This window comes from Myripristis murdjan, chromosome 3 (assembly GCF_902150065.1).
Source record: "Myripristis murdjan chromosome 3, fMyrMur1.1, whole genome shotgun sequence".
NCBI lineage: Eukaryota > Metazoa > Chordata > Actinopteri > Holocentriformes > Holocentridae > Myripristis > Myripristis murdjan.
This window is the reverse complement of record NC_043982.1, coordinates 13,755,404-13,769,062: the sequence shown is the minus strand read 5'-3', so window position 1 is coordinate 13,769,062 and position 13,659 is coordinate 13,755,404. Positions and strand designations below refer to the sequence as shown.

At 40.4% G+C, this 13,659-nt stretch overlaps 1 protein-coding gene across 1 annotated transcript; it reads left to right on the top strand.

Annotated features, from left to right (window-relative positions):
• Positions 1 to 724: 724 nt before the first annotated feature.
• Positions 725 to 13,016, top strand: grtp1a (growth hormone regulated TBC protein 1a). Its single transcript, XM_030078087.1, has 8 exons — positions 725 to 1,358; positions 3,674 to 3,825; positions 3,914 to 4,072; positions 6,354 to 6,478; positions 9,221 to 9,317; positions 9,865 to 10,037; positions 11,759 to 11,944; positions 12,080 to 13,016. Exons 1-8 carry the CDS (start codon positions 1,285 to 1,287, stop codon positions 12,170 to 12,172), a joined length of 1,059 nt encoding a protein of 352 aa, XP_029933947.1. The 5' UTR covers positions 725 to 1,284; the 3' UTR covers positions 12,173 to 13,016.
• The last annotated feature ends 643 nt before the right edge of the window (positions 13,017 to 13,659 follow it).

Below are 13,659 nucleotides of genomic sequence, written 5' to 3'. Positions count from 1 at the left end.
TTCATAAGAACCACCTGCGTTCACTTCATCATATCACTTGCAAATATATTCATGTTTAGGTTGATAGACTCCAGTCTGACCACAGTATCCTAAAGAAGTTTTCCACAAATTATTTTTGACCAAACTGCCAAATTGTGCTTCGATATTTGCAGTGATCTAATTCAGATTTGTTTCACTTTGCTTCTGAATTCATAATAGCATAATGGCAATCACATGATGACTTTACTGTTATCCATTAACTTTATTTTTTTTCATCCACATCCATGTTTCCTTTATATCAACATTTGTCTTTATTTTATGTATTAAGATCTATATCTTAAAAATTTTGTTATGTCTTAAGTTATCTGAATTTAGTTTGTACCAGTCCATGGAATAGTGTCGTATAGACTTATTTTTCTGGTGAACCATGTTAGATGACTACTGCATTTGTTATGCTTACATTTTTGGAGAGGGAGTGTCTACTTGCCTTTTTTGCTTCCTTCAGTACATCGGAAATACTATCGGTTGAGCGCACTACAAAACTAACGTAATAAATATGATGGGAACATTTGTATAAACTTATAATGGCAAAATTATACTTTAATTTAAAGAAGGAAACTCAAGTTAAAACACTGTTTCTGTATGGGGTTTAGGGGTTTAGATCTTAACGGTGTCCATAAGCGCTTGAATGCTACGGGAGCTCTGTAGTCGGAGTTTACGAGCAGCACCTGAAGGCAGCGTTAGTCTTGATTGGCGTGTGTCCCGAGCTCACGTCACGGGAGTCCGGTGCTCGGCTCTGAAATCTTTGGACAACTCTGGATACGAGGTGAAGAGAGCCGGTGACTTTTATTTTGTGACTTTATAAAATGTTTTAGTGTGTATTCAGTCGCTGTATCTTTGATTTGGTTGACGGTATTAAAGCCAGTCTAACCCTAACACCGGGGGGAAGCGACAGGTGCATGTGGATGGTGATACAATCTGGGACACGTTCGCTTCGCTACGGACGGATTGATAATCCCAGCCTCCAAATCTGATCAACTCCTTCATTTGAAGAAAGACAAGTGACTCTGACCCTGTGCGGCATGTAAATCCAGGTAAATGGGTAAAAGCAGCGCCGTGTGGTGCCGTGCGTGTTCCCTGTGAGCACGCTCGGAGAAAGTTATCCCAACTTAACCAGTGACTGCGACAATGTCTGTCTTGAACATTTGGACCTTCGTTTCTTGAAGAAAACATTCAAGTGGTCGTTCGGCGAGACCTCTGCGCACGGATTTCCAAGACCTTATCGTCTGAACAATAAGTGATTTAATGGAGAAGAAGAAGAACAAAGCCACCAAGTGGACCGGCTCCCCGGACGGTGGAGCCAAAGACAGAGTGGACAGGTAACGTTAGCCAAATGGGTGGACTAAACCTTTAACAAGCGGCCCTCAATGATTTTAGCTCTTGTGCTACGTTGTTTTCAATCTCAAAACGCGTCAAGAGCATACTATATGTGTTAGGAGCTCGTTATTAAAGTAATTCACTAACCTAGCTGTCAAAACTTGCTTTGTTTCTGTATTATAGTACAACCACCAGTTAATTTAGCTAGTTTTCCACTACGACCTCAAACCGTCGCTTTCTTTCACACATCGCGATACCTCAGTAAAACATAACTTTAATCAGAATAACTCAGTTATGTGCTTGTCTGTGTCTGACTTACTGCGAGGGAAGTGGTGGTGAGATATTTCTGGTGCATAGTCTAATTAACACATTAAAAGGTTTCAACTTTTGCATACCACTTTTAATACGAGCTCGGCTAACTTACAGGCACTACATGGGCAAGAAACACTGCTCCTCAACACATTAGGTTAAGTTCAAATAATAATACTACTAATAAAATATTAATAATGTTCATGATAATATTGTTGGACTTATTCACAGAGAACTATATTCTATGCATTTTGACAATTGCCTGGTTTGTGGTAGGCTATTCATAAAGTGACTGTATGAGCTGTGTGCTCATGTTGTAGTACAGCATCTAGTTTGTATTAGAAATTGGATACATTTTACAAAATTGCAAAAACATACCACATGACATCCTACAGGCCTACCTCAGAATATACTGTGTTGGAAGAGGAGGTTGCACTTCAACAATATGGTTCTCCGTGGAGTGTTAATCCCAAAATCCAATGGGTATATTCAGAAAAATGTGAAAAGGTGGCACTTCCCAAATTTTTAAGTTAAGGAGGACAAAGTAGGCTACTCACATTTCCCCTGTTTATTTGGCTCACATCACATTAGGAAAATGGTTACATGTTTCAGCACACATTCCTCATCTGAGGAAGATCTGTGAAGGCGCTGTGCCTTCTTGTGTATTTTGTCCTCCTTGACTTGAACATTTGGAATGTGCTACCTTTTCACATTGCTGGAATCTCCCTCAGAAAATATGTTGGACATTTCAGAACAAACAGTAAACCAAAAGTGTGTCCCAAGCTCTGTCCAGTACTCAGTACTGATATGGCTCTGCATTGTTAGATCTACAGTTTTTGGCCCAGTCGCCAATTTTGGCCCCTAGTTTGACCACCAGGCATGGCATTTGTGATATTTCCTGCTTGATGTGATATTTTGCTGATGTGCACGTACATCGTTCAGAGCATAATTTGTATACGTTTTTGACACCTTGGATGCATTTTCATCACCTGAGCTGTTGGCAACATATCTTCAAATATGATATGTTCAGTGTATCTGCATGTAGGCATACAGTAATGCATTTCTGGCCAATTGTATTTTTTTAAATGGGCATTTATCTCTGCAGTGTGGCCTATATGAAATTTAGTTTTATTGCAGTATTAGTGGTGCTGTGCACTGTTTAAAGAAACAGTGATAACCCAGTTGAACAGCTGAAATCCAGGCACCACACTCACAGGGATATCTCTAATGTTTACCTTTGCTTTTGTTTTGGCAACAAGGACATTATCTGCCAGGGAACAAAACATTTGCATTTGCATTGCTTTATTTTCACCCAGTGGTTACACACCCATGCAGGTCAAGTCCAGGACTGTGTTTAGGACAGAGCAGTCAAGTGCTTGAACATCCAAAAGGAGGTTATTACAGTAGACTACCACATTCCTTGCCATTAAGGTACTCTCTTTCCTCAAATTAGGAATGGTTAAGCTGCAACGAGATTATAGTATTGCATAAGCATCTTTAAGGCACTGGGTTAAGCCACTTTCTCCCACAACTTTTTAATCTGGAAATAGACACTAGATGTAGACAATGTGGAGAGACTGTTAATGAAACATGACAATAAACCAGCACAACTACTGTTTCTTTATCTTGTACTGTAATGGTTTTGTTCAGTCTGCTCTAAGCATGAAAACATGGTCAGTATGTGGTCATGATGAGGCTGTAAAGTTGCCAACACTACTGTCTTTAGCAAAGAAGACATCTTTACTGTCATGGGATTTTCACACTGTGTGAAATCTAGAATATGCCTATTTTGATTTTTTCAATGGTAAGACATAGCAGCAGGCCTCCACTGTCTTAATTAACACAGAATTTTTGAATGTAATGAAGTAAAATACATTGTTAGGCTCAGATCAGGTTTATAATTCAGTTCATGTTAAATTGTGATTTATCTGTGGAAAAACAGATTCAAGTCATGTGAATAATGCTGCTAATTGTTTCTGACTTTGATCATTTGTTCTTGTCGGTCTAGTGTGGATCCATATGGTTTTGCACGTTCAGAGGACTTTGATTATGAATCTTACGAAGAACTGATGTCAGAGTATCTAGTCGTGCTCACCAGACGATCCATCAAGTGGTCCAAACTGCTGAAGGGCAAAAGCAAAGTGGAGAAGAATTTGAAACGTGAGTGTGACGACCGAGTACATAAACACACTCTCACTTGCGCACGGTAAAACTGGATAATGAAAGGAATGCTGTGCCTTTCCTGCAGTGAAGCGTTATGTTCGTAAGGGGATTCCCAACGAGCACCGGGCCCAGATCTGGATGACAGCCAGCGGAGCTCAAGAGCAGCTGGAGAAGAACCCAGATTACTACCAGTCCCTGCTGCAGGCCCAGCACGACCCCAAACTGGTGGAGACCATCTGCACAGGTCAGGCTGTGAAATGTCTCTCTCATTCACTCGTATACTCACCCTGACCCTCTTTGCACCTAGCATTACCACACATCACACAGTAGTTTGTGATTGGATAGAGCATAACACGTGAGCAGCAGGTTGACATTGGTGAGATCGACCTTGTTTGCACTTGGTTTTAACATGCACTGATACAGGGGACTGTTGGTGCTGAAATGCAAATTTGAATGAAGTTTTGTTTTGCAGGGAGGTTGTAGTGTCTCCTGTGGGTAATCCTAAAAATACAGAGGTTGGGCACAGCAGCTATGATAAAGGGTCAGACACATAGCAGGTGACAGCATGGACTACAGGAGTGAGCGGGAAGATGAGACATGAAGCAGCTGGAGTAAGGCCCAGAGGAACCAAAGTAATAAAATAAGGGAGAGAAGTAATTCTGACGAGTCTGAGGCTGACCACAAATCTGATCACAAGTCGCTGGAGACATTTTTGAGATGCATGGTAGTGCCAGGTGTGACCTGCTATCTGTCTCAGCTATCACTGACCTGAACACCTGAGATGGTTAATTCCAAGTTGGCGAGTAAAAACACTAAAATAAGGTTGAGCATTAACTATCCAGCAAACACAGAGGAAATAGAAGGTGCCGCTTTTATAGTTTACTCCATGTTGTGCAAAAATATGGGAGTTGAATGGGAGTTGAAAAGGCTGCAGTAACACTGGAATAGAGATACTATAGATGGTTCATGTTAGTCAGGGATAGTCAGTCACAGTGAGTCTACTCTACTCTCAGCTTTCAACAGCTGTTTACGGCCAATCATATCTGTGTCGAAGAGTTTACACTACTCGATTACATCCAGATTCCTGCTGTGAGAATCAAACATGTTTGATGTAATGGTAGTGGCTCTGACTCACCCACAAGAGTCTGTGCCACTCATACATTTGTCCATTCTCTGTGCTGACTGTCTACTCTGACTGGAACTGAAGTCTGCTGACTAGCCCTGACAACGCCTGACTCGGCCCAATTGTGAACCTCAGTCTAAGAGAGACTGCTTTTTAAGCAGACCTGTGTCAAACCCCTGAGTCAACTTGCAGCCGCCCTGCTGATGTACCCCCGAACAAAACACAGAATCCATACTGGCTAGAGGCAGGCTGTCCTGCGGCAGATCCTGCACTTTGACATCCTCAAAGAGGGGGGAAGTGAAGAGAGAGTTTCCATACAGGGTTCAGTTATGGATTTCATGTGAATTTATAGTGCAGTCCAGCTAGGGGTATTGAAAATAGTGTGCATTTTCAATGCCTACTTACACGACCACACACAGACACACAAAATGCACTCTGGGCAATTTAGAGTCCCCAGTTCAGCTGAGGGAGGAAAGTGGAGCACCTGGGGAAAACCCACACAGGACATGCATGAAAGGAGCAGGGCTGAGTTTCCATGTCCAAAATGGGTAGTGAAGTAATGGAAAACAGGCAAGGCTATGTTTCTTTTGTCAATTTTATCTAACCAAACTGTTAAGAGTAAAGACAAACCAGCATAAAACTGTACCTCTAATAGAACTGTTACAAGAGGAATTAATGTGCGCAGCACTCTGTATTTTGTTAATGGAAATGCTGTCTAGCTACAAAGTGGACACTGATGACTAATTTTAATATCAGGCATGAAAGGTATTCAGCCACAGACATACAGACTTGTCACAAAATTGGTCGTGAGCGAGCCTTCTCAAAGCAAAAGAGTGACATGTTCAGTGTCAAGTTCAGTGGTAACACCGCAGAACTTGAATGGAGTAAAATGGTTATTATGTTGTGTGCAACATATAATGGTGATTGTGGTTAGCTGCATAGGTGACAATGGACGTCAGTAGGGCTGTAAAGTGTGATACCTACTTGAGAAATGTGCAGATCTGTTTTATTCACATCTTTTCACATAGCAGTCATGGCAATTTGTTCATTTTGTTTGTAAATGGGAGCATATCATATGCAGTTGTTCTTAAGTTTCTTTTGCTCAGTCCTGTAATTATTTTGTCTTGTGACCAGTGCCACCTTGTAGTCATAGAGATCTTCAGAAATGAGCATTTAGTAGCTTATTTTTCATCCTTGCATCCTTCTCACCTATTTCAACTGATTTAAATGCAAACTGATCACAAGACTGATGTTAATGTCGAATAATGTTAATGTCAGGGGGACTCTCCCTCTTGCTTCCTTTCTTTCACACACCCCACACACACACACACACACACACACACACACACACACACACACACACAGATATAATATGTGTATCTTTATGGTTTCTTTCTCTCAGACTTGAACAGAACATTTCCAGACAATGTCCAGTTCCACAAGACGTCCAGTCCATGTCTGCAGAAAGCTCTGCACAATGTGCTGCTTGCTTATGGTCATCACAATCCTGCTGTGGGCTACTGCCAGGTAATACTGGACAAGGGAAGATCCACCCTAAAATGGAATTTATACAGTACCTTTCTTATATCCCTGGATAGATTAGTCCACATTTAGTTACATGAATATGTCCCACAAAGTTGGCAATGAGAGCTGAGACAAGTTTACAGAAACCTCGAGGTGACAGTGAGGGGGCAGCTGACTATTTTTAAGGTATGATTAAAGCCCGACAAGGGTATTATTTCTAATATTTTTATTCATTTTACATTTTTGTCAGTGCTGTGAAATAAAGTTATTTTGGTCAAAAGCCCAAGCAAACAATCAAGCCCAGAACATCAGTCTCAAGCATTTATCTTGTGATGTTTTGTGGTTTGTTCATATTCACAAGTGATTCACAATTGATTGCTAAGTCTAAGAGCATAGAAATGATGTGAATTCAGTTAATGGTTTGGATATTACCTGTAATGTTTCCAAGAAAATTAGTTTTACTTTTGGCAAGAACTTCAAAACAAAATTCAGTAATTCAGTCACAGAGTAATACAATTTTTCACATTGTATGTTACATATTGTGTGTATGAGTGCAAATTGCAGTGAAGGATTATGTACACATTCAATTTTTGTTTGCAAAAAAGGGTTAGGGACAAAAACGATCAAGACTAGTTTAAATAATTCCATTCTTCTGTATTACGCAAATTAAATGCAATTAAATGCATATATGTGCGCAGTAGGGGATGAAAGTAAGTGTTTCTGGAAGCAAACACACCGAAAGCGCACAACTCTGTGACCTGAACATCTGCATATGAAGGGGCTGAAATGGAGTCCACATGATGGTGGACAGAAGAGTCCTTTGCTGTGTAAATACACTGTAGGCGGTTGTATTTGCATCATAACACAACACAAGTGCATATGACATTTAACCTACTAATGTTTTGTTGTTTTGATAAATACATGTGTGCTAGTGAGATGCTGTCATTTGCTTTTGAATTATCAAATGCCAGATAAATATGTATATGCCCACCTGAATTCCAGTTCTGGTCTGAAAATAGTTGCTTCGTGTTGCTGCTGTGTAGCCTTTAAAGTTATAGACATCCATTGATAACAGTATGTCTGTGTATTTCTGCTCCACAACTTGAGCTGAACAAGAGAGAAGATGACAGAGACAAAAAGATCAGGGGAGAAGAGACTGTGAGAGGAGGCAAACAAATAATTCAGAATGGGAGGAGTGAGGAAAGAAAGGCTGAATCGTCACGGTCTGATAAATAGTTAATTTTTGCACGGAGGAGTGCTCATGTAATGTTTTTAAGACAGCATCTGGACTCTAGATGTTTGAGCACATCTAAGTGTATTTGTTAAATATATTTTTTAATCTCTCCATGGGGACACTTAGCAAAGAACTGTTTGTGGACAGTCAATTTCATCATGAGTTATGAAGTCGATACGCTTCTAACGCAACATATTCACTAAGATAAAACAGGCGACCAAGTTTTGCTAATTTTTTATGATCATAGGGTGAGGAAATGAGTGAATCACAGTGCCACATTGTTGTGGTTGGCTGAGTGAAAAGTGGGGCAGGCTTCCTTTAAGCAGCCGTGGAGGAGTTGTAAATCAAAGTCCTTTGTGTGCTAGAGTCACACTTACATGAGCAAAGGTCTTGATAAAACTGAAAAGACAGAACCTGCTCTTCTATTAAATAACAGGGTTACAAGTGTTGATGTCAAGATTTACACAATCATTTCTGAACATGAAAAAATGGTAGTGCGTTGGTGCATCTTTTTTACCCCACACCTGAAATCTTATCAGTCTGGTTCTGACATCTCCCTCTTATTTGTAGGTTTTCACTCTTACTCACATTTCTGTCCCCACAAACCTGCCGCAGACGCATAATGAAAGACAAATTCAGAACCTGTCACCTATTTGTGTGAGACAAAAGTCTGAATGACAAGTGCCTCTCGCTGTCTAAACCATGTGATAAGTTTATTCTGGTACCCAGTGATCATTACGGATGCATAGATGTTCACCCAAATGTCATAAGAACAGCATGGTGACCTATTAAACCCTGAAATTAGCGTTGCCTGTTTTTGCATCAGTGAATCAGTCCACTATTTCAGTTTAATTCCAGGTCATTCTTACTTTTGGCTGTATGTACCTGGACTGTCACGACATCAGATTTTCACTATGTTATTCATCTTTAACTTTGTTTGTTGTGTGTTTTGTCAGCTGAGGTTCTTACCATATATATTAAATCTTAACACATATGCGTATGTTCTGTGCATGTGGCGAGACCTACTTGCTTATGTCTGAATATTTGCCCAGCCTTTTGTCACCCAGCTTTTGTTTCCCTAAAAGCGTATGTCTCTATTATTATTGGGAACAGAGTGTAGTGCAAGATTAGCGTATTAGCAATTGAAAGGCAGATTTCAGCACAACAGCACGGGCAAATTGGTTTGCAATGCAAATAGGTAGCAGAAGTGTATCTGATGTTTTCATCTCCAGTAGCATTAAACAAGCGCCCATTCATCTCCATGTGGTCTCATGTGGCGTGTTTCAGCTTGAATATACAGGTGCTGATTTTGTTCTCTCCTGGTCTTAAGATGGAAATAAAGGATGAGGTGTATATTTTGTGCAATGTCCTGTTTACACCAGTTCCATTCTTCTTGAAGAAACTCTGTTGATGTTCCCTGCTTCAGTCTTCTGACATGCCCTGCTCAGCCAGCATTGCAAACTGTGTGTATGTGTGTGTGTGACCTGAGTATTACTCTCTCCTGTGTTTAGGGAATGAATTTCATCGCTGGGTATCTACTTATCATCACTAAAGATGAAGAGAAATCCTTCTGGCTGATGGATGCGCTGCTGGGCAGGATATTACCAGGTGTGTACCACCGATAGTACTATCACTATTCTGGTCACTTGATGCGTGTGTGTGTGTGTGTGTGTGTGTGTGTGTTCTGATCAGTCCCTGTGCCCTGCGCTAAGAATAGGAGGTCACATGGGTCTTTATCTGTCTGTGGCTTAAGACCTGTGCCTTTCTCCTGTCTTGCACACACTCAAACCCATGCATACATATTTTATTGCTTCTCCCGTAAACTCTAGTAATTACTGTAGTCTGGCCAAACAGGTGGACATGGCAGAGAACTAAATTCAAAAAGGTTGCCAGAAAGATTACCTTAGCCAGCAATATTCAGGTGCATTTTCACTGTATCGACATTTATTTTTAGTGAGGTAATTATATGATTGTTCCTTGTGTTTATGTTGAGAGCATGCATCCATGTTGCACTATTAACGGGCCATTAGATACAATACAGTTTGATGTCTTTAATGGAAGCACTGTAGCTGTAGGTCCTGCAGGAAGAACGTGGATCATTCACAGTGAAATAGGAGAAATGGATTACTGACAGTAATGTGTATCTGGTCACCAGACTACTACAGTCCAGCCATGCTGGGGCTGAAGACGGACCAGGAAGTGTTGGGGGAGCTGGTGAAAGTTAAAGTCCCCACAGTTTGGCAGACCATGGTGGAGCACAACGTCATGTGGACCCTGGTGGTGTCCCGGTGGTTCATCTGCCTCTACATAGACATCTTGCCTGTAGAGGTGAGTGTGTGTGTGTGTGTGTGTGTGTGTGTGTGTGTGTTGTGGTGGTGGTGGGTAAGGGGGCTCTGATGTGATGGTTTCATTTGTAAAATCTGCTTTGAAAAATTCCTTCATGGATAAAGTCGTGATGTCACAACCCACCATTCAACACGCTGCACAAGCACTGTTCTCCGCACCTGGCACACACAGATCGAATTTTAAAATAAAACCAAGACAGCACCCTAATATATTCTTTCATTTACCCACATTATTTCTTATAACAGAGGCCAGAAAACATGCCTCTCAAAACTTAAGTGTGCTCATAGGGGTACGAAACATGGAAAAAAAAATCACTTTTCAAGTTTGTTGGTTAATTTACTGTAGCTGGCTGAAGTAATCCACAGTTACTGGTAAAATACAGCTAAGAGCAAGGGCTATATCTTGGATATTGATTGCTAACCATAAAGCATCTCAAGATATTTAAAGGGCTTTGTTTGGCCTTTTAACATCATTAAATCATTATCATATTAATCCTGAAACATATTTAATGTAAACAAAAGAGACCACTGTGTGTCACTGGGTTGGATTGTGTGAAAGATGTTTGAAATCCTTTGTTGCGCAAATGGAGATTTCTTTTTTGTTTTGTTTTTTTTTTTTTGTATTTTTTTTGGGCACTGAACAAAAACACATTGCAGGCCTTGGTACTCGGCTGCAATTTTTGGTTCAGATATGCTTACTTTGTTTGTTGACATTCATCTCTGAAAGCGCCTCTTATTTGCTGTCATTGTGGATGGAGCTCCAACCTAAAATGGCCCACATGCTCAAATGAACAACAAAAAGACAACGAAAGATGCATCATCCACAACAACCGAATCCATGTTTTGGTTTTTGTGTTTTTCTACTCTTCTAAGTGCATACCGCAGCTTGAATTTATCAAGATTAATTTGCTTTATCAAACTTTTTCTTGTTCTGCAGAGCAAAGAGAGGGAAGGGAGACAACTGGCAGCATCCTTCCTGTTACAATGAACAGTGGGGATTATGGGAAATATGGTTTTAATTTTTAATTTTGAACAATGCTATTTGATAAGGCACTATCTGGTGAACTTGGATTGCACTACAGGTTCTTGGTTTCTTGATTATCATTTGTCATCCAAGTTGACTAAGGTGTTACTGGAAGTGTTTAGAAGTCAGCAGTGTTGTTGTCAGCCGTTGACATTTTGACATTGTTGACATTGGGTTGACATTTTACTTATGACCTGAGTGTCTCATGCATCTGCTCTCCTGAATCAAACATATTGCCAGATGACTGATTTTTGGAACATTATCATCCTTCACACTAACGGTGTTTTCAAGTCTTCTTCAGTGTTGTTGTTTTTTTTTTTTAATTTCAGGTTGGCTTGCTGAATACCCACTCCTCACCATCTGGCTGTTAATCTGATATGACAGTTAGGTGCTGCTCTCTGGCCTCTGGCGGATCAAGAGCTGTCAGAGCTCTAACTGGCCAACAAGTCGCATCACAAAAAATAGCACCCACGCTGTGCTATTTCAAACTACAGTTTCAGTTTTAATTCGAATACTCATGCACTATGATTTGGCCTTAATCTTTGTGCTCTCGTGTCTCACGTGAAGCTTTTTCATCAAACTGTGCCAGCGCTCCATTGTCGTGTCTCAGCCTGGCACTGTACAGCTCACTATGCTTTGGCTCACTGGTGTGATACACCCATTTCCCTCCACCCCTGCAGACAGTCCTGCGGATTTGGGATTGCCTGTTCTATGAGGGATCTAAAATCCTGTTCCGTGTCGCTCTGACACTGATCCACCACAACCAGGCGCTGATCCAGCAGGCCCAGTCACTGCCAGATGTCTGCCAGAACTTCAAGCAGATCACACGCGGACCATTTGTTGATGAATGTCACACTTTCATGCAGGTTAAAAAAGAAAAAAAAATATCATTGTAACATTTTGTGGTTTGCTGAAATACAGCATCTGTGAGTGTACAAAAACAGGTATGCCTTGTCATTGGCTCCCTAATTCTATAATCTGTTTTCTCTTGCCTTTCCTAGAAAATCTTCACTGAACCAGGAAGTCTGTCCATGGCAACTATTACTAAGCTCCGGGAAACGTGTCGTGCCCGGATTATCGCAGAGGAGTCTTGACCCCTGACTAACGACATGTTGCTGAAACTCATTACACATTCCAGGGCTGTCTCCCAATAGTCTGTCACCGTCTCCCAGCTCCTCATTTACACCTTATTTAGGGTGTTGAGGTTTATAACAATAACTTAATAACTTGTTTATAACTGACTTTGTTGTCATAGTGTTCAGTCCATTTAGTTGGCGTCTTAAACATACATTGAGATAATTGCACAGCCTAAGTGTAAATATATTGCATATATTAGTATACACTTAGCATTGTCTTTTGTATGATTTGAAGATTCATTTCAAATTGACATTTGGATCATATGGGTTGTCTTAAGTGAATACATGTTTTCTTTTCTGTGAGCTTGCTAAAATGCATAAATATGCACTTTACTACTGGCAGTGAAAGACACTGCAGAGATAGACTAAATGTGTGTTGCACACTTGAGGCTCAGCCAAGAGGATCCTACCTGTTGTTTTTCATGTCATTATCTCAAGGGCAATTGTTATGACTATTACAAAGAATAATAACATAAAGGTAATTAAGATTATTTTGTATGTCTCGGGGCAAAAAGTAATAAGCACTAGATGGTGTAACTGCTGTCCTTTCAAATGTGAATCATATTTGTGACAAACTTTGATTCCTTTAAACATTTCAGAATCTGATAGTTCAGTCTGGAGGTTTTGTTCAGACATTTGATCTTGCAGCTGGGACTGGAGACACCATGTGGCCGCTGCAGGAGCAGTGGCCGGTCCTCACTCGCGGCATGGGAACGCTGTAGGTCCATATTTCACTTGTACATTCATGTGCACTATGAAGAAATGATCCAAGCACAATTAAAAGGGCTGCTTACTTTTTCTAGCAGTGGTGTTCTGTGTTCGGGTTGGGCTTCTTGAAAGCATCACAGCACTGACATTACTGTTAGTTGGTTGGGACAAAAATAGCCGTGGTGTTGATATCAGGCCCAGCAATGTGTATTCTGTGAAATGAAATAGCTCCTGATAAATAGCCATGTGCATTTGGGTCAAAAGGAACATGGGTTTTAATACAACCTGTAGAGCACAGTGGGGTTCAGTGTTTGAGTTCACTACAAAGAGCTTCTGTTTCATCATTTTTCCAAAACTTAGTCCAGTTATTTTTCACTAATACACGTCACAGAAGTCTTGATATTTACTGAAAGTCAGTATCTCTCCATATTCGGTATGTTTGTGTCAGTCACAGCTTGCACTACGTCATTGATTTCAGCAGGAAAATGGCAATCGATATTATTCCAGCACTCATAACCCTTTGAAACTCAGGAGTCTGTGGCTTCGTTTTAGAAAGGTTTTATTTAACCCTCTAAACAAAATTCACATTGTTTCTATATATTTTTAATTTCATCTTCATTTTTATAACAGATTTCACAGTAACTGTGTGGTAATTTACTTAGGCTAAGGTTCTGTTTTTTTTTTTGTTTTTTTGCGTTTTACCAATTTCCCAGTATTATTTATCTTATTTATTTATT

Bases quoted from the DNA above. Each gene is read 5' to 3' on its own strand.
- grtp1a (XM_030078087.1), top strand. From the start codon at position 1,285: ATGGAGAAGAAGAAGAACAAAGCCACCAAGTGGACCGGCTCCCCGGAC. The intron at 9,318-9,864 runs GTGTGTACCACC...TCTGGTCACCAG, and splicing joins GCTGGGCAGGATATTACCAG to ACTACTACAGTCCAGCCATG. The intron at 10,038-11,758 runs GTGAGTGTGTGT...CCACCCCTGCAG, and splicing joins TAGACATCTTGCCTGTAGAG to ACAGTCCTGCGGATTTGGGA.